Source organism: Salmo trutta, chromosome 7, assembly GCF_901001165.1.
Source record: "Salmo trutta chromosome 7, fSalTru1.1, whole genome shotgun sequence".
In the NCBI taxonomy this organism is placed as follows: Eukaryota; Metazoa; Chordata; class Actinopteri; order Salmoniformes; family Salmonidae; genus Salmo; species Salmo trutta.
In genome coordinates, this window is record NC_042963.1 from 1,895,750 (window position 1) to 1,918,440 (window position 22,691).

General features: G+C 43.3%; 1 protein-coding gene across 6 annotated transcripts; it reads right to left on the reverse strand.

The window, feature by feature from the left end:
- Positions 1-2,717: 2,717 nt before the first annotated feature.
- LOC115196718 (telomere repeats-binding bouquet formation protein 1) lies at positions 2,718-21,420 on the reverse strand. 6 transcript variants are annotated; one of them, XM_029757584.1, is made up of 21 exons: positions 20,640-21,420; positions 20,029-20,080; positions 19,809-19,919; positions 19,519-19,647; positions 19,298-19,429; positions 17,213-17,273; positions 16,913-17,031; positions 16,663-16,791; positions 15,894-16,046; positions 15,582-15,713; positions 15,293-15,418; positions 15,013-15,155; positions 12,490-12,720; positions 11,784-12,241; positions 11,581-11,651; positions 9,885-10,232; positions 9,661-9,780; positions 4,398-4,477; positions 4,144-4,188; positions 3,330-3,517; positions 2,718-3,205 (listed from the first exon to the last, which is right to left on the reverse strand). In XM_029757584.1, exons 2-21 carry the CDS (start codon positions 20,063-20,065, stop codon positions 3,172-3,174), a joined length of 2,847 nt encoding a protein of 948 aa, XP_029613444.1. In that variant the 5' UTR covers positions 20,066-20,080; positions 20,640-21,420; the 3' UTR covers positions 2,718-3,171. The 6 variants fall into 6 exon arrangements, with proteins under 6 accessions (XP_029613444.1, XP_029613441.1, XP_029613442.1 ...); XM_029757581.1 differs by having other exon boundaries at positions 4,144-4,185; positions 12,490-12,873; XM_029757582.1 differs by having other exon boundaries at positions 3,362-3,517; positions 12,490-12,873.
- Positions 21,421-22,691: the final 1,271 nt, after the last annotated feature.

The window sequence follows — 22,691 nt, forward strand, 5'->3', positions numbered from 1 at the left end:
GGAGGAGGAAAGGGCACTCGGAGAGTGGTGTCAGGAAAACAACCTCTCACTCAACCTCAACAAAACAAAGGAGAAGATCGTGGACTTCAGGAAACAGCAGAGGGAGCGCCCTATCCCCATCGAAGGAACAGTACTGGAGAAGGTGGAAAGTTTTAAGTTCCTCGGTGTACACATCACAGACAAACTGAAATGGTCCACCAAGAAGGCGCAACAGCACCTCTTCGACCTCAAGAGGCTGAAGAAATTTGGCTTGTCACCTTAAACCCTGACAAACTTTTACAGATACACAGTTGAGAGCATCTTGTCGGGCTTTATCACCGCCTGGTACGGCAACTGCACCGCTCTCAAACGCAAGGCTCTCCAGAAGGTGGTGCGGTCTGCACAACACATCACCGGGGGCAAACTACCTGCCCTCCAGGACACCTACAGCACCCGAAGTCACAGGAAGGCCAAAAAGATCATCAAGGACTACAACCACCCAAGCCACTGCCTGTTCACCCCGCTACCATCCAGAAGGCAAGGACAGTACAGGTGCATCAAAGCTGGGACAGAGAGACTGAAAACAGCTTCTATCTCAAGGCCATCATACTGCTAAACAGCAATCACTAACTCAGAGAGGCTGCTGCCTACATAGACTCACTAGTCACTTTAAACAATGCCACTTTAATAAAGTTTACATACCTTACATTACTCATCTCATATGTATATACTCTTCCTTAAACCATCTATTGCATCTGGCTATGCCGCTCGGCCATTGCTCATCCATATATTTACATGTACATATTCTTATTCCATCCCTTTAGATTTGTGTGTATTAGGTAGTTGTTGGGGAATTGTAAGATTACTTGTTAGATATTACTGCACTGTCAGAACTAGAAGCACAAGCATTTCGCTACACTTGCATTAACATCTGCTAACCATGTGTATGTGACCAATACAATTTGATGTGATTTGAGGTAGCAATATTGATGTTACTCATATTTATGTTACACGGGAAACAGAAACCAATTGATACTTACCTTATTTATGTACTGGATGTGCTGGTTGACAACATGCATAGTAAAGATTACTTAACTATATATCTTTGTCATGACTACAACACAAAGCATATTGAAACACTGGTCTTTTTAATTAGAAGATATAGTGATAGCTAGTTAGAGACGTATGTAGACTAATGATATACAGTTGTCTCTGACCGGGAGTTGCTAATAGCACTTCATTATTAGTTATCTTAAGTAAAAAAAAAATTAAGATTCCTGATCATCAGGAGACATAATTGGAGCTCCCAAGTGGCGCAGCAGTCTAAGGCACTACTTCTCAGTGCTAGAGGTGTCACTACAGACCCTGGTTCGATTCCAGGCTGTATCACAACCTGCCGTGATTGGGAGTCCCATAGGGCAGTCCACAATTGGCCCAACATCGTTAGGGTTTGGCTGGGGTAGGCCGTCATTTTAACTAAGAACTTATTCTTAATTGACTTGCCTAGATTGAAATCAGAATTGTCAAACAGTTCTGAGAGCAGAACCCTCTCCCAGATATCACAGGAGTGTTGAATGGACAATTGACTCAACAGGCTCTTCTCACTAACATCAGAACCAAAGACCACTTTTTGGTAAAGCTACAATTATACTGAACAAAAATATAAACGTAACATGTAAAGTGTTGGTCCCATGAGCTGAAATAAAAGATCCCAGAAATGTTCCATATGCACAAAAAGCTTACATCCGCTAGAGAGCATTTCTCCTTTGCCAAAATAATCTACCTGACAGGTGTGGCATATCAAGAAGCTGATTAAATACCATGATCATTACACAGGTGCCCATTGTGCTGGGGACAATAAAAGGCCTCTAAAATGTGCAGTTTTGTTACACAACACCATAGATGTCTCAAGGTTTGAGGGAGCGTGCAATTGGAATGCTGACTGCAGGAATGTCCACCAGAGCTGTTGCCAGGCAATTGAATGTTAATTTATCTACCATAAGCTGCCTCCAAAGTCATTTTAGAGAATTTGAAAGTACGTCCAACCGCCCTCATAACTGCAGACCAAGTGTAACCACGCCAGCCCAGGACCTCCACAACCGGCTTCTTCACGTCCAGGATGGTCTGAGGGTGTTGAGTATTTCTGTCTGTAATAAAGCCCTTCTGTGGGGAAAAACTCATGATTTGCTGGGCCTGGCTCCCCAGAAAAAGGCCTAATGAATTTTTGTCAATTGACGGATTTCCTTATATGAACTGTAACTCAGTAAAATCTTTTAAATTGTTGCATGTTGCATTTATATTTTTTGTTCCGTATAGCTTTGACATTTGCAAACGGTCAGTTCCATCAAAAGTATGAGCTCCTGCTGTTTTCCCAATGAGAACACAATCCCTGTATCCAAATCCACTCATAAATACATCAAGATACAGTATTCAATGTCTGTCGGCCACTGTAACTCAAATATATCTTTTCTCCCACAGTCTCCTAGGTTTCATGCATGTTTAAACCATTCACACCCATGCATTGCATAAAAAGTGTCTTAGATATTGGAGTTTAATATTAAGCTATAGAAAGCATTTCCCCTTAAGGGACAAACATAAACTCTCTAAAAGTAGAAAAAGCTGTTTTTAACCTCAAGTCAGTAAATGAACATCCTCATTGTTAATTCCCTGGAGCCTAGAGGGTCCCTGAATGAAAAAGCATAGTGTGAGATTATCAGACAGTGACTGACACACATCACTGCATAGACACCCTTCTGTTTAATTCAATACAAACAACTTCAGGGGATGACGAGTGAACAACCATTTCAGTCTTAATCCATACATTAACAATGAACAAGATAAATTATGAAAGCGTCAACTGCAAAACATTCCACAAATAATTTCCATTTTTCTATTCCAAACAATATTCCAACTACTTCAAATAGGCAGCAAAATACTGTGTAAAAAAACAAGGTTGAGAAATACAGAACGGAGACTTCATTAATCCTCCCATGACCATGAAATTAACATATTTAAAATATGACTAAATTTTAAATAAAATTATGTATTTTATTTACAGTAGTACAGCATAGTAATTAATTTCAAACTGGGGACTAAATTATAGTATTTAAACTATTATTGAATATTACATTAGAGTATTTCAAATATATGACTGTGATTTATGTACAATAGACAATGTGTTCTTCTAGGATCTCATGGAGTGTGAATCCATACCCTGGGCTTTAGCCTGTTGGGAGAGAAAGAGAGAATGAGAGAGAGGGAACAAGATGGAGAACAAGACCCAGAAAATGACAGAGAGCAGGGTCAGTTGAATACTCACCAACTGAAATTGAATTCAGTGACATACATACATTTTTGAAAAACCATTGTTGATGCCTATCACCTGCAGGCGTTTGTATTTCTTGGCCAGGTCAACGTTGGTGCGTCCCGGCTGGAACGGATAGGCCCAAAGGATGGAGTTCCAGGATGGACCAAACCGCTCTATACCTCGACACAGATAACTCTCCTCCTCACGGCTGAAGTTCCTCCTCTCCCTCCTCTGGAGATATAGATAGATAGAGGCCGCTGAAGACAGACCTGGCTCTCAAGAGCAGACAGGCTATGTGCACACTGCCCACAAAATGAGGTGGAAACTGAGCTGCACTTCCTAACCTCCTGCGAAATGTATGACCATATTATAGACACATATTTCCCTTAGATTACACAGACCCACAAAGAATTTGAAAACAAATCCAATTTTGATAAACTCCCATATCTACTGGGTGAAATACCAGTGTGCCATCACAGCAGCAAAATGTGTGACCCGTTTCCACAAAAGAGCAACCAGTGAAGAACAAACACCCATTGTACATACAACCTATATTTGTTTATTTATTTTCCCTTTTGTACTTGAATGATTTGCACATCATTACAACACTGTGTATATACATAAGACATTTGACATGTTACTCTTTTGTAAGTGTAATGTTAACTGTTCATTTTTTGTTTATTTCACTTTTGTTTATTATCCATTTCACTTGCTTTGGCAATATGAACATGTTTCCTATAAATCCCCTTAAATTGAAATGGGGGGGGGGTCAATGTACAAGGAATGTAAGAGAATGCAGGGTAAAGAACAGTGAGAGAGAGACGGAAAAGAGGACATGAGACAAAACACAAACACACCTCATTGGTCATCACCCTCTTTTCCTTGGTTTTGGAACTGCTCTGCTGCAAGACAGAGAACACCATGAAACACAGACCTCTGGATAACATGCCCCTACTACACACACATTGGCATAGTGGTCTCTGCTGCCTCATTGCCTGGTTACTAGAACATTGGTCGTTCTATACAGTCCATCCACTATAGATTAACCTCCAATTCAACAGACACATCTGGATTCACAAACTCCCGACATACACACTCATCTCTCTCTTACAGTCAAAGATGGGTTTCCAATGGACAGAGTCTTCTGCTGATCATCGATGACGGCATCTTCCCCATGATGTGTTCTTCTGTCTGTGTGTGTGTGTGTGAGTGAGAAAAAAAAAGAGGGAGACAGAAAGCAAAGAACAGATGTGTCAAGCCTCATTGTGAGCAAAGACCAACAGCTCTGAGTTCATTGAGGTAAACAGAGAGACAATCAAATAAAGAGAAAATACAATCTCTCCCTCTTTTTCTTCTTCATTGGAAGTGACATTACGTCATCAGTCAGGCCCAATACAGCTGCCTGCTACCAGAACAATAGAACACAGAGAAGAGATTCACTGACCAGAGAGGGAGAAAGGGAGAAAAAAGGATAAATGGAGCATGAGAGAGAGGGGCAGAGAGTGAGCGGAGGGGGGGGTCATAATGGAAAGATCAAGATGGCGAAAGAAAAGCAAGAGAGAAAAAACAGAAAAAGAGGAGGGAAAGTGGGTTAGAGAGCGAAAGAAACAAACGTACAGACAAAGAAAGATAGTGTAGGATGTCAGACATTTTTTACATTTTAGTCATTTAGCAGATGCTCTTATCCAGAGCGACTTACAGTAATGAATGCATACATTTCATTTTATTTTTTTTATTTTTTTCCCCCTCCGTTCAGACAAAGTGAAGGAGGAAACGTGCTCAAAAAGAGAAGAGTAAATCTGTGAACTGTGAATCAACACACACAGAAGCTTGGAGGTGGACACTGCTACACGATTAGAGCGCTATAACAGAGTGTAAACTAGCTAGTGAGCTGGAGTTGTACAACTGTACTGGTATAGAACAGTGTAAACTAGCTAGTGTTGTGTTATACAGCTGTAGAGGTCGGTAAAAGAGAGGTCAGTAACAGAGTTGACTAGCTATCAGCCAGTGTGAGAACAGTTCTCTGTGTTACAAGGAATACACTGGAGACCAGGAATCCTACAAAAAAAACCACACACATTCAATTCGCATATTAGTTGTAACTTCATAGCAGCCTGTTACCAGCATCTAACTTAAAGGGTAAATCCACTCATTAGTCCACTGTTGATACAGTCCCAAAATGTTTTGCATGTAAGCAGACAATTTTCTAAATATTGGACTTTCAAAAAGCAAAGTGTCACTGGCCACATCAACCAACCAGCCATGGAGGTACGTCACTCGCTGTGGATGTCGACAAAGGCGTCCCTGGCAACAGGGGTCTCCATGGAGATGTTGAGCCCGAAACTGACACAGACCAGAAACAGCTTTGCCGCCCTGGATCCAGAGGTTCTGGCACCTTCATCCTTGGTGGCTTCCCAATCAAGATCGGATCCGGAGGTACCTGCGTCTTCATCCTCGGCTCTGTCTCCCTCTCCGGTGGCTTCAACCTCGGGTTCAGATCCTAGGAGCTCCCAGCCTCACTAGACCATGAGGCTGCCTGAGAGACCGGCCCATTCAACATCACCAACTGTCATCATAGGCAGCTCTATGGTGAGCAACATCTCGGTCCCCAAGGCAAAAACCCTGTGCTACCCAGGAGCACCAGTACAGGACATAACAAGGCTGCTTCTGACTGTTCTACCACGCCAGGAGCTGACACTGTCGTAGTCCATCTGGGGTCAAACGACATCAGGAGGGCTAGCTCGGAACATTTGAAAATGGATTTTAAAAAACTGATTTTAGTATTAAAAGACTCCAAAAAACGGCCATTAATTTCAGGTCCAGTACCACCGTTGGGCCGCGGGTGTGAAAGATTCAGCAGACTGCTGGCATTACACATCTGGCTGAAAGACTACTGTAGCTCTGCTGGAGTCACTTGTGCTGATAACTTTGACACCTTCTGGAAACAGAAGATACTCTACAGGAATGACAGAGTCCATCCAAATCACCTTGGCTCCTGGACTCTGTCCATGCATTTCAAGGATGCGTTGAAACAATGACTGGTAAATGATCCAGGACCAGCTCAGTTAATCCCTACCATTGTGACAATGAGTCATCATAATGCTGCATCAAATGTACATGATCTTAGGGGCATTGGCAAACACAAGTCATTTAATTTATGTACCCCTAATTGCAACGAATACATCTGTTTATCCTGCAGCTATTGTAATCATGAGCCTATAAACCAGAGTTACACTGTTAGCACTGAGGCGGTGTGCAGCTCACCCTGCACTATCAGCTCCAATGTAAATAACATGAGTAAGTCTACCTCTGATAAGCTTCCCAGTAAAGCATTAAAAACAATCAAGCAACCCAGAAAAGTGCTAAAAATAGCCCATATTAACATATGTAGCTTAAGAAACAAGGTCCATGAAGTCAATAACTTGCTTGTAACAGATGACATTCATATTCTGACTATCTCTGAAACTCATTTAGATAATACCTTGATGATACAGTGGTAGTAATACATGGTTATAACATCTACCGAAAAGACAGAAATGCCAAGGGAGGCGGTGTTGCTGTCTACATTGAGAACCACATTCCTGTAAAAGCTTAGACGATCTAATGTTAAATACTGTTGAAGGTATATGGCTACAGGTTCATCTGCCTCGTGTGAAATGCTTGATATTGTACGTGATATCAACAGAGAAGTATATTTTCTGGGTGATTTAAATATTGACTAGCTATCATTAAGCTGCCCACTCAGGAAAAAACCTCAAACTGTAACCAGTGTCTGCAACCTGGATCAGGTTGTCAGTCAACCTACCAGGGTAGTTACAAACAGCACAGGAATTAAATCATCAACATGTATTGATCACATCTTTACTAACGCTGCAGATATTTGCTTAAAGCAGTATCCAAATCCATAGGATGTAGTGATCGCAATATAATAGCCATATCTAGGAAAACCAAAGTTCCAAAGGCTGGGCCTAATATAGTGTACAAGAGGTCATACAAGAAGTTTTGTAGTGATTAATATGTTGATGTAAATAATATTTGCTGCTCTGTGGTGTGTAATGAGAAGCAACCAGACGCTGCACTTGACACATTTATGAAACTACTTATTCCAGTTACTAATAAGCACGCATTCATTACGAAAATGACGGTAAAAACTGTTAAATCCCCGTGGATTGATGAGGAATTTAAAAATTGTATGGTTGAGAGGGATGAGGCAAAAGGTATGGCAATTAAGTCTGGCTGCCCAACTGATTGGCAAACGTACTGCAAATTAAGAAATCATGTGACTAAACTAAATAAAAAATAAACAACACTATGAAACAAAGATAAATTATATAAAGAATGATAGTAAAAAGCTTCCGGGCACCTTAAATTACATTTTGGGGAAAAAGCCAACTTGGCTCTTTCATTTATTGAATCAGATGGCTCATTCATCACAAAGCCCACTGATATTGCAAACTACTTTAATGACTTTTTCATTGGCAAGATAAGCAAACTTAGGGATGACATGCCAGCAACAAACACTGACACTACACATCCAAGTATATCTGACCAAATTATGAAAGACAAAGAATTGTACTTTTGAATTCCGTAAAGTCAATGTGGAAGAGGTGAAAAAATGGTTGTCTATCAACAATGACAAGCCACCGGGGTCTGACAATCTAGATGGAAAATTACTGAGGATAATAGCAGATGACATTGCCACATCTTCAATTTAAGCCTACTAGAGAGCGTGTGCCCTCAGGTCTGGAGGGAAGCTAAAGTCATTCCGCTACCCAAGAATAGTAAAGCCCCCTTTACTGGCTCAAATAGCCAACCAATCAGCCTGTTACCAACCCTTAGTAAACTTCTGGAAAAAATTGTGTTTGACCAGATACAATGCTATTGTACAGTAAACAAATTGACAACAGAATTTCAGCATGCTTATAGGGAAGCAGACACTCAACAAGCACAGCACTTACACAAATGACTGATTGGCTGAGAGGAATTGATGATAAAATGATTGTGGGGGCTGTCTTGTTAGACTTCAGTGCAGCTTTTGACATTATTGATCATAGTCCAGTGCTGGAAAAACTGATGTGTTATGGCTTTACACCCCCTGCTATAATGTGGATAAAGATTTACTTGTATAACAGAACACAGAGGGTGTTCTTTAATGGAAGCCTATCAACTATAATCCAGTTAGAACCAGGAATTCCCCAGGTTAGCTGTATAGGCACCTTGCTTTTTTTTCAATTTTTACTAAAGACATGCCATTGACTTTAAGCTAGAGTTTCTATATATGCGGAATGACTCAACACTATACACGTCAGCTACTACAGCAACTGAAATGACTGCAACACTCAACAAAGAGCTGCAGTTAGTTTCAGAGTGGGTGGAAAGGAACAAGTTCGCCCTAAATATTTCTAAAACTAAAAGCTTTGTATTTGGAACAAAACAGTCACTAAACCCTAAACCTCAACTAAATCTTGTAATAAATAATATGGAAATTGAGCAAGTTGAGACGACTAAACTGCTTGGAGTAACACTAGATTGTAAACTGTCATGGTCAAAACATATTGATGCAGTATTGATGCAGTAGTAGCTAAGATGGGGAGAAGTCTGTCTAAAGTAAAGCAATGCTCTGCCTTCTTAACAACACTAACAACAAGGCAGGTCCTACAGGCCCTAGTTTTGTCACACCTTGACTACTGTTCAGTCGTTTGGTCAGGTGCCACAAAAAAGGACTTAGGAAAATTGCAATTGGCTCAGAACAGAGCAACACGGCTGGCACTTGGATATACTCAGAGAGCTAATATTAATAATATGCATGTCAATCTCTCCTGGCTGCAAGTAATCGGCGTCCCAAGAATTCCGATTACCGATTGTTATGAAAACTTGAAATCGGCCCTAATTAATCGGCCATGCCGATTAATCGGTCGACCTCTAGTATTGACACTGGCAGCTAGTAGTGACACTACTAGTACACAGCTCGGACACCCATGCATACCCCACAAGACATGCCACAAGAGGTCTCTTCACAGTCCCCAAGTCCAGAACAGACTATGGGAGGCACACAGTATTACATAGAGCCCTGACTACATGGAACTCCATTCCACATCAAGTAACTGACGCAAGCAGTAAAATTTGATTAAAAAAAAAACAGATTAAAAAACACCTTATGGAACAGAGGGAACTGTGAAGCAACACAAACATTGGAAGAGACACATGCACACACACACAATAACATACACACTATACATACACATGGATTTAGTCACGTAGATATGTGGAAATGGTGGAGTAGGGGCCTGAGGGCACACAGTGTGTTATGAAATCGGTGAATGTATTGTAAAATAAAGGCTAACGTGTTGCCATGGTGTCTGAACATACTGTACCTCCTCTCTCCTGCCCCCTGCTGGTCACAGAGGAGAGGCTCTTCATCAGACCTTTACGCAAAGGATTCCGAGTGGTACCTTCACATGGACCACAGTTCTTAAGGGGAGTGAGATTCACATCTGAGAGAGAAAACGGGGGGGGGGGGACTATATAATATATTATTGTTTTTCACAGAAAAGACAGAGTGGATATGTAAATATTTAGTTGAGATTGGGAATCTTACAGTTGTGATCAGTGTTGCGTTGTCCGCTGTTGGTTGAGTAGCTCCTCAGGAGGGTTCCTTTACAGACAGGAGTCAGACTGGCCTCTGTTACAACAGGACACAAATCCCAATTCAAATCACATCGGTGTGTGGGTGTGTTATCTCTGCAGTGATCCCAGACGCTCTGTGTCCCTTGCTGCGTCTCTCTCTGTCCCGTTGAGTGTATTTCTCTCCTCCTGCGTATATCTCGGAGGTGCTGTGTGTAGCTGTGTGTGGCCTGCTGCAGTACAAGGTGCAGGTCACAGCTGTGAGGACAATTCCTTTGGAGGCCAGGGAACGACCGGCTGGTCACCAAACCGAACACACAGCCTGGGGAGAAGGAAACAGCTGGGTGAACACGGTTTTGCTAAGAGACGGTTAAGCTTTTTTCAGAGCTATAGATAAATAGATACACTACATGAACAAAAGTATGTAGACAGCTGCTTGTCGAACATCTCATTCCAAAATCATGGGCATTAATATGGAGTTGGTCCCCCCTTTGCTTCTATAACAGCCTCCACCCTTCTGGGACGGCTTTCCACTAGTTGTTGGAACATTGCTGCGGGGACTTGCTTCCATTCAGCTACAAGAGTATTAGTGAGGTCGGGCACTGATGTTGGGTGATTAGACCTGGCTCGCAGCCGGCGTTCCAATTCATCAAAAAGGTGTTCGATGGGGTTGAGGTCAGGGCTTTGTGCAGGCCAAGTTCTTCCACACCGATCTCGACAAACCATTTCTGTATGGACCTCGCTTTGAGCACGGGGACAGTGTCATGCTGAAACAGGAAAGATCCTTCCCCAAACTGTTGCCACAAAGTTGTAAGCACAGAATTGTCTAGAATGCTGTAGCGCTAAGATTTCCCTTCGATGGAACTAAGGGGCCTAGCCCGAACCATGAAAAACAGGCCCAGACCATTATTCCTCCACCACCAAACTTTACAGTTGGCACTATTGGGGCAGGTAGTGTTGTGCTGGCATCCACCAAACCCAGATTCATCTGTTGGACTTCCAGATGGTGAAGTGTGATTCATCACTCCAGAGAAAGCGTTTTCAATGCTCCAGAGTCCAATGGCGGCGAGCTTTACATCACTCCAGCCGACACTTGGCATTACGGATGGTGATCTTAGGTTTGTGTGCAGCTGGTCGGCCATGGAAACCCATTTCCTAAAGCTCTCGATGAACAGTTCTTGTGCTGACGTTGCTTCCAGACACAGTGTCGAACTCGGTAGGTAGTACTGCAAATGACAGCAGATTATTTTTACGTGCTACACGCTTCAGCAATCTGCGGCCCTATTCTGTGAGCTTGCGTGGCCTACCACTTCGCGGCTGAACCGTTGTTGCTCCTAGACATTTCCATTTCACAATAACAGGACTTAAGAGTTGACCAGGGAAGCTCTAGCAGGTCAGAAATTTGACAAACTGACTTGTTGGAAAGGTGGCATCCTATGACGGTGCCACGTTGAAAGTCACTGAGCTCTTCAGTAAGCCCATTCGACTGCCAATGTTTGTCTATGGAGATCGGTTGGCTGTGTGCTCGATTTTATATACCTGTCAGCAACGGGTGTGGCTGAAACAGCCAAATATACTAATTTCAAGGGGTGTCCACATATTTTTGTATACATTTTGTATACATGTAGACAGTTTTGCATTGTCACTTTATCCCATTGACATTTTTGTACCTTCATCATCCAACGGTTTCTTCTGCCTGCTCATTCCTGGCTTGCCTGGAGCTGGGCACTTGAACACTTGGCTAAACCACACACCATGAGGGAGAGAAGAACGGTACACAGAATTACATTTCTTACATAACATCAACATGAAACACTTCACAAGAATCATGTTTCAATAAATACAGCATTTGCATATAGTGCAGAGTGCTGACCTGTGTGTGTGTGTCTGGGAGTGTCCTTCTAGTGGACTGGAGGAGGAAGGGACCAGTGTTCCTGTCCCCAGACATACAGAGCACCTCTCATCCTCTCCATCACGGGGCGGCCCAGGGACACTAGCTCTACCAGGTCCAGCATAGCCCACGGCTGACAAAGACTGTGTGTGAGCCTGCTCTCTCATACCAAGGTGCTTGTCTCTGCGGTTCTCGGTCTGTGTGTGTGATGCTGTGTTTTTGCCTTTCTCTGTGTGTGTGTTTGTGTAGAAAGGATAACTATTTCTCTTAGCTGCCAAGCCCCTGTCCCTTTCCTTCTCTGGTTGTGTGTTTCCAAGTGTGTAAACGTGCAGCATGGTGTGCCTTTGTGTGTGTGTTCTCTTCTCCCTCTCACTCTCTCTGCTGCGGCTGGGTTTCTGAGGCTCCTCACTGGTTTGGAATATCTGTCTCCTTACACGCTTCTGATCAAAACACACAAACACACACAAAAAAACAAGAGAGTCAGTGGGCTTGGAGAGCCTAGTAGTGTCTGTTAAATACATTGGTCCTGTCCAGAAACAACATATCAGAGGGCAAGGTGGAGCTACCATATTGCTTATTATACCTATCCAATTCCTTCAGATTGACATGACGTCCACTAGAGGGTAGGGGTTGTTTCTGGACAGGACCATTGTGTGTGGAGTGGACCAGAGCTGTGTTAGACCCGCACCGTTAGGTCCTGCTCTCTGTTTGTGGGTTGATTCTCCTCTAGGAGTCTATGGTGTAGATCCTCTCTCTCTCCATCTCCACCCCTCCCCACTAGAACTGGCCGGACTGGGGTGTGTTCACAGGACATCCCCCTCTCTTCTCCTCTTTCCTCCTCTCTTCTCTCTTGACCCCAACTCTCTACTCCTCTCCAACGCTCCTCTCTTTCCTCACACCTCCTGCCTCCATTCCACTCCTGGTATGGTAAAGAGGTGTGGTGAGGGGGTAGGGATAAGGATGGGGGTAGAGGTAGGGGTAAGAGTAGCTCCTTCCTCCCCCATTCTTCAGGGTTCTGGGGGGTTTGGTCTGGGGGGGTTGGTTCAACCCCCTCCAACTCCTCCTCCGCTCCCTGTTCAACAACCCCAACACACACACAAAGGCTTGCTGTTTAAGGGGTGTGCATGTGGATGAGTGAGTAAGTCAGTGGGAGTGAGAGTATGCATGCCTGTATGAGGAGAAGTGTGATGTTTGCAGTGCCTTTGTAAAGCTTGATATATATGCGTGTGTGTGTGTGAGCGTTGAATATTTTCCTGGTATTTTTGATGCTACCTGAGCCATGCATTAAATACATTTAATGAGGCCTACATTAAAAATAGCCCAAATGATTGCACTATTATCCAATGCATATAGCCTATGACATAGGCTACTGCACATTACACAAGACAGAAAAACATAAAAGCCCATAGATGTAGCTAAGCTATATCCTCTCTTAGGTAAATACATGAAACTAGCTCCAGTAGGCTAATCTTTGAGTGTGAACTGTATTACTGCACTGTAATATACTGTATTAGATGGACACACATTGTTCAAACCATGATAAAACAGGGAGAGAACATGCAATTCTGGTGCAGCACATGCGGCCTACAAAGTTACAAGTATAGGCTAGAGAATTTGATTTTAATTTTGAAATATAATAGGGCCTATAAGAATTGTATAATTAGCAGGCTGACACATGTATACCTTTCATAATACAGTATTTCCCCTAATGTTATTAGCCTTCCTCTATCGTGGCTTCATTTCTTCCTAGCTTTCAACAGTTCAATGAAATAAGTTTTGTTGTCCTGATCTTCATCATTTTAATGACATCGTTGAATAATATAGGACTATAATTAGATGCAGAAGGCTTTCACTTCTCTTCACGAAGATTTAAGTTCTTATTTTTATTTGTTTGATTGAATGGTTACTGGTCTGGATAAATAACTGCTATAGCCTACCGCCATCGTGCGTTCGCTCTTCTTTCAAACTACCTGTGAGTTCTATTGGCTGATGTATTTAACATTCAGCAAACAAGAGCTTGCATCCCTCTCCGAATAGTCTATTGGTATAAGAAATGCTAAAATAATTATGTCCAGAAAGCTATTCTAGTCTAGATTTTCCTGCATGGGAGAAGCCAGTGGAGCACAGGGGACGTTTGTATTGCACAAGAGACAGAGGCTATAAGTTAGAAGCTTATTATGCATAACCCATCATTAATTAGCTAAATATAAGGCTAATACTGCATTGAATGTATTACCTGAAAGAGGTAGGCTAGGACATCTATATATAGGGCTATATATCAATTTATGTTTTTTATTTTATTTAACCTTTATTTAACTAGGCAAGTCAGTTAAGAACAAAATCTTATTTACAATGACGGCCTACCAAACTGGGTGGTTCTAGCCCTGAATGCTGATTGGCTGAAAACTGGGGTATATCAGACAGTATATCACGTGTATAACAAAACATTTATTTTTAATGCTCTAATTATGTTGGTAACCAGTTTATAATAGCAATAAGGCACCTCGGGTGTTTGTGATATATGCCAATATACCACGGCTAAGGGCTGTGTCCAGGCACTCTGCGTTGCGTCGTGCTTAAGAACAGCCCTTAGCCGTGGTAAATTGGCCATATACCACACCCCCTGCTGCTTTATTGCTTAACTAGAACATGATTAACTATTTTGGATGCAATTTGAATGGAGTTAATGGAGAGAAAGACAGAGTGCTTGGGCGTGCACTGATTTAAAGCAACGATATTCCATTGACTCTGCAGCTGAAAAATATTTTTTTAAGTATTTACAATTAAAAAATAAGGTGACCCCCGAAAGCCAGATGGAGATGGTAAATTAGATGCGCATTCGTTCTTTATATTACTGTAGCGTAGACTATGCTGCAGCAAATGTAGGCCTACAGCACCTGTCACAAGAAATAAAGTTACCATGATGAGATGATAGGTCTACATGCATTGTGAACTGCGCTCCATACTGAGATGGGCTGTCTGTCCGCACCCTGAGTGTTGATAATTAATCATGCAGAGGCCATAAAGAAGACAGATTTAGACATTGCATATAATTTAACAGTTCCATTTCATGCCATGCTGTTCATATAAATAATTGATTATAATTTACCAGTTTCTCACAGTTATTTATCCCGGGAAAAGAGAATGGTTTTGGGCGGTAATCCCGGTAACCAGGTTCCCGCCATGTATATGTGTGTGTGGTGTAATATACCTGAGCCTGTTGTCTCTCCAGCTGGTTGATCCTGTGCAGCATGTCTCGTGCTGACCTCCAGTACACCTCCATGTCCACAGGGGGCTCTAGCTCCGCAGTCTGACCCTGAGACTCCCCATGGACCGCACCACGCAGAAACACAGCTGGGAGGACAGGAAGGAGAAGAATGAGAGGAAAGACAATGCTATGGACATTATGAAATGGGTAGACTCACTTCAACACTGACATTTGCATACAGGTCTATGTGTGTGTGTGTGTGTGTGTGTGTGTGTGTACTCACAAGCCTGTTTGCAGGTCTGCAGTATGAAGGCAGCAGCCTTCCTGAGCTCTTCACTGGTAGACTCAGTCAGTAGAGTGATGATGAGGGACAGACCTCCACACTGTAACAACTGAGACCGGTGATCCTCTAGAGGAGAGAACGGGGAGAATTGTATTAAATAAATACTGTAGTTATCACAGTTATTACTGTGCAGTTATCATTGTTGTAATAAATTAATGTTTTCTTTGGAATTGTAAGATGTGCTTTCGTCATTATTTGTTGCAAATAAAGCTGTGCGTCCCGGCCATACCAGAGGCCTCAGTGCAGTGTCCCAGGGTGAGTATGACAATGAGCCTGTCTTGGGGCTCCAGGCTGCGGCTGGACAGCAGGGAGTGGAGCTGAGGAACCAAACCATAACCTGCCAGACCAGACGCCAACACAGCTACGCACAGTAGGGGGAGAGAGGAGAAAATGGACAGGTTACCTAAGGAGAGCTGGTTTACATGGCTGTATGAGAGTGAGTGAGTGAGTGAGTGAGTGAGTGAGTGAGTGAGTGAGTTCTACACAGCCCTAGCGGTAGGGGAGAGGGGTTGATTTGGGATTCAGGGAGAGAGTCACTCACGGTTGTCAATGATGCAGGCTGACAGGGTCTTGGTCATGATGACAGACAGCTGACAGGCCAATGGGCTGTGGGCGGCATCAGAGACTAAGCGAATCAGAGTGAGTGTCAGAGTTCCGAGCCCGCCGACTGTGGAAAAACTATCCTGAGCACAATCTGTGAGAGGGGTAGAGAGAGATAGAGAGTGGGAGACACAGAGATAGGAGATTAATACAGAATAATGAGTGTTCAACAGATAAACCAAAACCGTCCTACTAGAGGCTACACTGTATTTTAGCAGACGCTCTTATCCAGAGCGACTTACAGTAGTGAATGCATACATTTCAGGCATTTTTTTTTTGTACTGGCCCCCCGTGGGAATCGAACCCACAGCCCTGGCGTTGCAAACACCATGCTCTACCAACTGAGCCACAGGCCTGCATCCATCCTTCCTTAACACCAAGGAGAGAGAGATATAAACCTTCATTTGAACAGTTACCAAAATGCTCTAGGACACTAATCTCTACAGACTGAAGGTCTGCATCTATCTTTAAGATCTTTGCCTGGCCGTCATAGAAATAGAAACAACACTACACTTATAAAACTACTCGGATTACAATTACAAACCGTCCATTGCAAAAGCAACCTAAGTATTCTGTGTGTGACAAGACAACTCAAGAAAATCTGTTAAAAAGGCTAACATACCTTTTCAATCACAAGATACTGATACATACAGTATGTAAGTAACTGACTCTAAACATTAGTGTCAGTGTATCATCCCTGTTTTACTTACGGTTGTTGGCGACAGTCATGGATATAAAGGAGCAGATGGGCTGAACCATCTCTGTGTGGGGGTGAGAGAGCTGCTGCAGCCAGCCCTTGACCAGGGGGAAGGCTGACACACAGATGCGCTGGCTCTCCTCTAGGGAAAGAACATTTTTCTTCTTCCACCAAGTTACACACATGCATGCATAACCACCCTTGTTTATTTAATGTACAGCTGCATAGAACACAGTACAAGGACACAAATACACACACGTTACCATTCTGGGGGTTGTTGACACAGCCACAGAGAGCACTGGACACAGAGGTCCAGAGTTGGAACAGCTGAGTGACGTTAGCAGGTCTCACTGTGGCCTCGCCAGAGAGAGGGAAACTAGTCCTGGGGAGAGAAACAAACATCAATCAACCTGAATTGGAGTTGTCCTGTACGGTTTTACTTTAATACAATGTCATCAGCTGCTTACCTCTTGACCATGCAGGTCTTGATTGTAAAAGATAATTCGTTGTCTATTTCGACCCATGTCTGCCGGAAACTCAGTGAGGTGCATTTCAGTGTTTACCTGAACAAGTCCAGCAGGATATCCAGACAGCCCGAAGTCTGAGCGAACGTCTGGCCAGACCCTGAAGCAGCACACACACAATTAACCACATTTGTATGTACAATATACACTGCTCAAAAAAATAAAGGGAACACTTAAACAACACAATGTAACTCCAAGTCAATCACACTTCTGTGAAATCAAACTGCCCACTTAGGAAGCAACACTGATTGACAATAAATTTCACATGCTGTTGTGCAAATGGAATAGACAACAAGTGGAAATTATAGGCAATTAGAAAGACACCCCCAATAAAGGAGTGGTTCTGCAGGTGGTAACCACAGACCACTTCTCAGTTCCTATGCTTCCTGGCTGATGTTTTGGTCACTTTTGAATGCTGGCGGTGCTTTCACTCTAGTGGTAGCATGAGACGGAGTCTACAACTCACACAAGTGGCTCAGGTAGTGAAGCTCATCCAGGATGGCACATCAATGCGAGCTATGGCAAGAAGGTTTGCTGTGTCTGTCAGCGTAGTGTCCAGAGCATGGAGGCGCTACCAGGAGACAGGCCAGTACATCAGGAGACGTGGAGGAGGCCGTAGGAGGGCAACAACCCAGCAGCAGGACCGCTACCTCTGCCTTTGTGCAAGGAGGAGCAGGAGAAGCACTGCCAGAGCCCTGCAAAATGACCTCCAGCAGGCCACAAATGTGCATGTGTCTGCTCAAACGGTCAGAAACAGACTCCATGAGGGTGGTATGAGGGCCCGACGTCCACAGGTGGGGGTTGTGCTTACAGCCCAACACCGTGCAGGACGTTTGGCATTTGCCAGAGAACACCAAGATTGGCAAATTCGCCACTGGCACCCTGTGCTCTTCACAGATGAAAGCAGGTTCACACTGAGCACATGTGACAGATGTGACAGAGTCTGGAGACGCCGTGGAGAACGTTCTGCTGCCTGCAACATCCTGCAGCATGACCGGTTTGGCGGTGGGTCAGTCATGGTGTGGGGTGGCATTTCTTTGGGGGGCCGCACAGCCCTCCATGTGCTCGCCAGAGGTAGCCTGACTGCCATTAGGTACCGAGATGAGATCCTCAGACCCCTTGTGAGACCATATGCTGGTGCGGTTGGTCCTGGGTTCCTCCTAATGCAAGACAATGCTAGACCTCATGTGGCTGGAGTGTGTCAGCAGTTCCTGCAAGAGGAAGGCATTGATGCTATGGACTGGCCCACCCGTTCCCCAGACCTGAATCCAATTGAGCACATCTGGGACATCATGTCTCGCTCCATCCACCAACGCCACGTTGCACCACAGACTGTCCAGGAGTTGGCGGATGCTTTAGTCCAGGTCAGGGAGGAGATCCCTCAGGAGACCATCCGCCACCTCATCAGGAGCATGCCCAGGCGTTGTAGGGAGGTCATACAGGCACGTGGAGGCCACACACTACTGAGCCTATTTTGACTTGTTTTAAGGACATTACATCAAAGTTGGATCAGCCTGTAGTGTGGTTTTCCACTTTAATTTTGAGTGTGACTCCAAATCCAGACCTCCATGGGTTGATAAATTGTATTTCCATTGATTATTTTTGTGTGATTTTGTTGTCAGCACATTCAACTATGTAAAGAAAAAAGTATTTAATAAGATTATTTCTTACATTCAGATCTAGGATGTGTTGTTTAAGTGTTCCCTTTATTTTTTTGAGCAGTATATATAGCCTAGTGCTTTTCACATTAACATCAATAAAGCCTTGTTCACACTGGAGGTTTTGAAGTGACTCAAATCCTTTTTTTTTTGCATATCCAAATCTATTATTTTTCCTGCAAAACTGATTTGAGGATTAAGCCCTGCAGTGTGAACAGGGCTTAGGTGCTTCACAGTAACCCAGCTTAGACTTCAAAAATCAAGCAGTAGTACAGTGGCAAGGAAAAACTCCCTGGAAGGTAGAAACCTTGAGAGGCACTAGACAGGGAGCCCCATCCTCCTCTGGCTGTACCAGGTAAAACACCTGCCTGTCATGACAATCACCCCCTGTCCAAAATCAAATCTCAACCCTCAATCCCAGCAGGACCAAAGAAACCCAAAGTCAGTTTTTCCTGTCTGCTCTTACTGTTGTTGGCGACGAGGACAGAGAGCAGGTAGACAGCTACTCTCCTCTGGGTCAGTGGGCTGTCCTGCTGCATCAGACACTCTGCCAGATCACTGAATGTCTCCCTCCTACACAGGGCCTGCTTACAGTACACTGCACATACACACGTGTTTACAATACACATACATCAGCATCAGAGAGAAACTGCTTAAAGTACACTACCAACATATACACACACACACCATTGGCCTCCGCCAGCGTTCCCAGTGTGAACTGAGCAGTCTCCCTGACCTCTGAGTGAGCACTGGATTTAGAGAGGTTGTGCACAAACACCACTCCTCCCATCTCTCTGAAGAAGTCCACATTCTCTTCTGAAACAGAGAGAATCAGTGACATTACATTACTATTAGTGATTCATTTATCTATTAAATCGATCTACAGAACATTTGCTGTTTGTGTGGGCGTTTGTGTGGGCGTGTGTGTGTGTGTGTGTGTGTGTGTGTGTGTGTGTGTGTGTGTGTGTGTGAGAAACCTCTCTGTTGACAGATGGAGTAGATGGTGAAAAGAGCTTGTTTCTGTGAAGCAGGACATTTCATCTGGTACTTCAGGCACTCCAGCAACAAACTCAGATCTGTCTTTGTGGCTGTAAAGTAGCAAAATACATTTAAAAAAAGACAAACCAAACAAATAAATGAACAAAAACATAAAGTAGTGTCATGCGTAACATATAAAAGTCCAGCAATAATACTCACCATTATGTTTGCTTATGCTGGAAACATACATTTCCATCTTCAATGGGTTGAGCTGCCAGGGTGGGACATGGATATGTTTCAAGAAATAAGGATGCTAGCTAGGACTGTAGGACAGATGTTGTTACCAAAGAAATATAGGCTGTATTAATCTGTGCTGTTGCTGTAACTAGCGAGCTAGCAAGAAAGTACGATCGAAGAGGTTTAGAAACTCTGTGGGATGGTGCTTTCAAAACAACTGGGAAGTCGAAAAATAAACGAGGTAAAATCATGACGTCAGTGATCTTTAGGTCGGAAACTCCGAGCTCTCTGAAGAGGCAGGAGTTGCAGACTTGGACTTCCAAGTTGGATGACCGTTCAAAACGCGTTTTCCCCTCACTCTCAGTTCCCAGTTGTATTTGAGGCCAGATATGTTATGAACGCGGCAGTAGTCCCAGATTGTTGTCACCACCTGAGCTAGCTAACGTTAGCTATCTGCTACTAGATGTGTCACGACTCTCATGAGCGACCTTGCACTAACAAAAAAAAACAGCTATTTAGCTACCTGTCTAGTACTTGCCAATTCATCAATACACTTCTTTAATTACAATTCAAATCAAAGCATACACTCTTACATTGTCATTTGCTGGACTGTTTATGTGTTGATGCCTATGCTGGTGCACCGGATGGAAGATTGTGGACAGCCAGTTGATGGAGAATGACTCAAATTTCCCGCCACGACGCCATCGTCCGAACGAAGCCAGAGCCTATTTTTTTTTTAAAACCTAGATAACGTTAGCTAAATATCAACAGGTCAAGGTGTCTTAGCTTCAGTATTATTTACAGCCGCTAGTGGATCTACAGTTTCTATGTAGTTAGCTTCTATAGTTACTAGTGGAGATCCATAAAGCTCACGATTTACCCCCGAAGGCAGAGGTTGGTTAAGTTAGCAGCTGCCCAGGCTTTAGCTCGGAGTAAAACTCATGTCATTTGCGTTTGCCTTGCACATTTCAGACGTTTCCTAGCTAGCTAATGTTACATTGCAACAGTAACCAGGCCAACTAGGCAGGGGTCGCATTTAGAAATCTGCATTTTCAAAACGCACACCATCATACAAATATGTTTTAATAACGCGGCATAGGCCTTGCAACATTTATGGTGATATGGCCTCTGCAGAAGTCGGCATTCATACTTCTAGCGCTTTTCCCAGCAGCTCAGAGATGTGAGTTTGTGTTTATACAGGACCTCCCACCCTCAGCTACCGTTAATGTGGAGCCCTAAAAATTTAAGAGGCGTACGGCGACGCCGTAGAGTTAAATGTGGCCTCTGCATGCTTACAATTGCATTTTCGGATCAAGCATAAATTGTCTCGTGATCCGGCATTTTTTTATTTAACCTTTATTTAACTGGGCAAATCACTTAACAAATTCTTATTTACAATGACGGCCAAACCTGGACGACGCTGGGCCAATTGTTCGCCACCCTATGGGACTCCCAATCACGGCCGGATGTGATTCAGCCTGGATTCAAACCAGGGACTGTAGTGACGGTTCTTGCACTGAAATGCAGTGCCTTAGGCAGCTGCGCTACTCGGGGGCATCAGGGTCGTGCAACTATAGTTTTTCCACACAAAATAAAAGAATGCAAAGCTATTTGGCTAGCAACTAAGCTACATGGCATAAGAAAACCAGCTAGTTTACAATGAAAGAGCAAGGTCTTTTTTTGCAAACATGGCCATCAGATTTATCATGTTTATCATAGAAAGAATTTAGCCAGCTACATTTTCTAGTGTTTTGCTTGAAGTTAATCTCTTATTTTAACTAGCTACCGGAGAAAATGTGTTGGTTAGCTAGCGAACTACATATCAGGAGCAAGAGGGACGTCGCACGTACCTGTGTGAAACTAGCCACAATAGTGTCGTTTGCTATTCCCTTTCAAAATAAAAGTCCACCATTTGAAAGTGATCAAACGAGTACAAATAGTGTAATCCTGCCATTTGGACTAAATAATTCTGAGCGAGGTCGGAATGTTGTTATATAAATTCAACAAAAGACAATGAGAAAAGTGTACACAAAAAATTACACATTTGTTGAAATCGGACTGTGGATGTATTAGACTTTAGAATTGCGTTGGGGCATACCACTTTGCCAGTGGCATCTAAGTTGAGGGAGGACGATTTTTTTTACTAAAATGTTCCCAATACCCACCATGAGGTTGCTACAAGCTAGCCTATGAATGAAAGTTTACAAAGTAGGTGCATACAGGTCAAGAGACACATTTCAGGTTCCAGACAATGACACATGGACAGTGACATTCAGTACCACCTTGCAAACTCTTGCCTGCATCTAGCTGATATAGGGTGTAATCATTAGTCCAACACTTGCAAACAAGAGTTTCTATTGGACAAATTCAGGTATGTGTATCCCTGTTTTGTTCCATTTGCTTTATTTAAGAAACTTCCGTTTAAGAAACTTAAGTTTAAGAATCCTTTTCAACAGAATCGGTGGAATGAATACAACCCTGATCACCCGTAAACACAGTTCACTTTCATAGCAGCCACATTGTATTCCTTCTCGCATCCATGCACTCTCCTCTCACCTCTTCCCTTCACTTGTGGGTTTCAATGCACAACACAGCTGTATGTGGCCAGGCGAAATAACCTTTCCAAACCAAACCGCTACACACAG

Coding starts and splice junctions, on each gene's coding strand:
- LOC115196718 (XM_029757580.1), bottom strand. CDS start 20,065: ATGGAAATGTATGTTTCCAGCATAAGCAAACATAATG. Junction 17,032..17,212: donor ATCCTGCTGGACTTGTTCAG/GTAAACACTGAA, acceptor TTCTCTCCCCAG/GACTAGTTTCCCTCTCTCTG. Junction 15,714..15,893: donor AGCCTGCATCATTGACAACC/GTGAGTGACTCT, acceptor TACTGTGCGTAG/CTGTGTTGGCGTCTGGTCTG.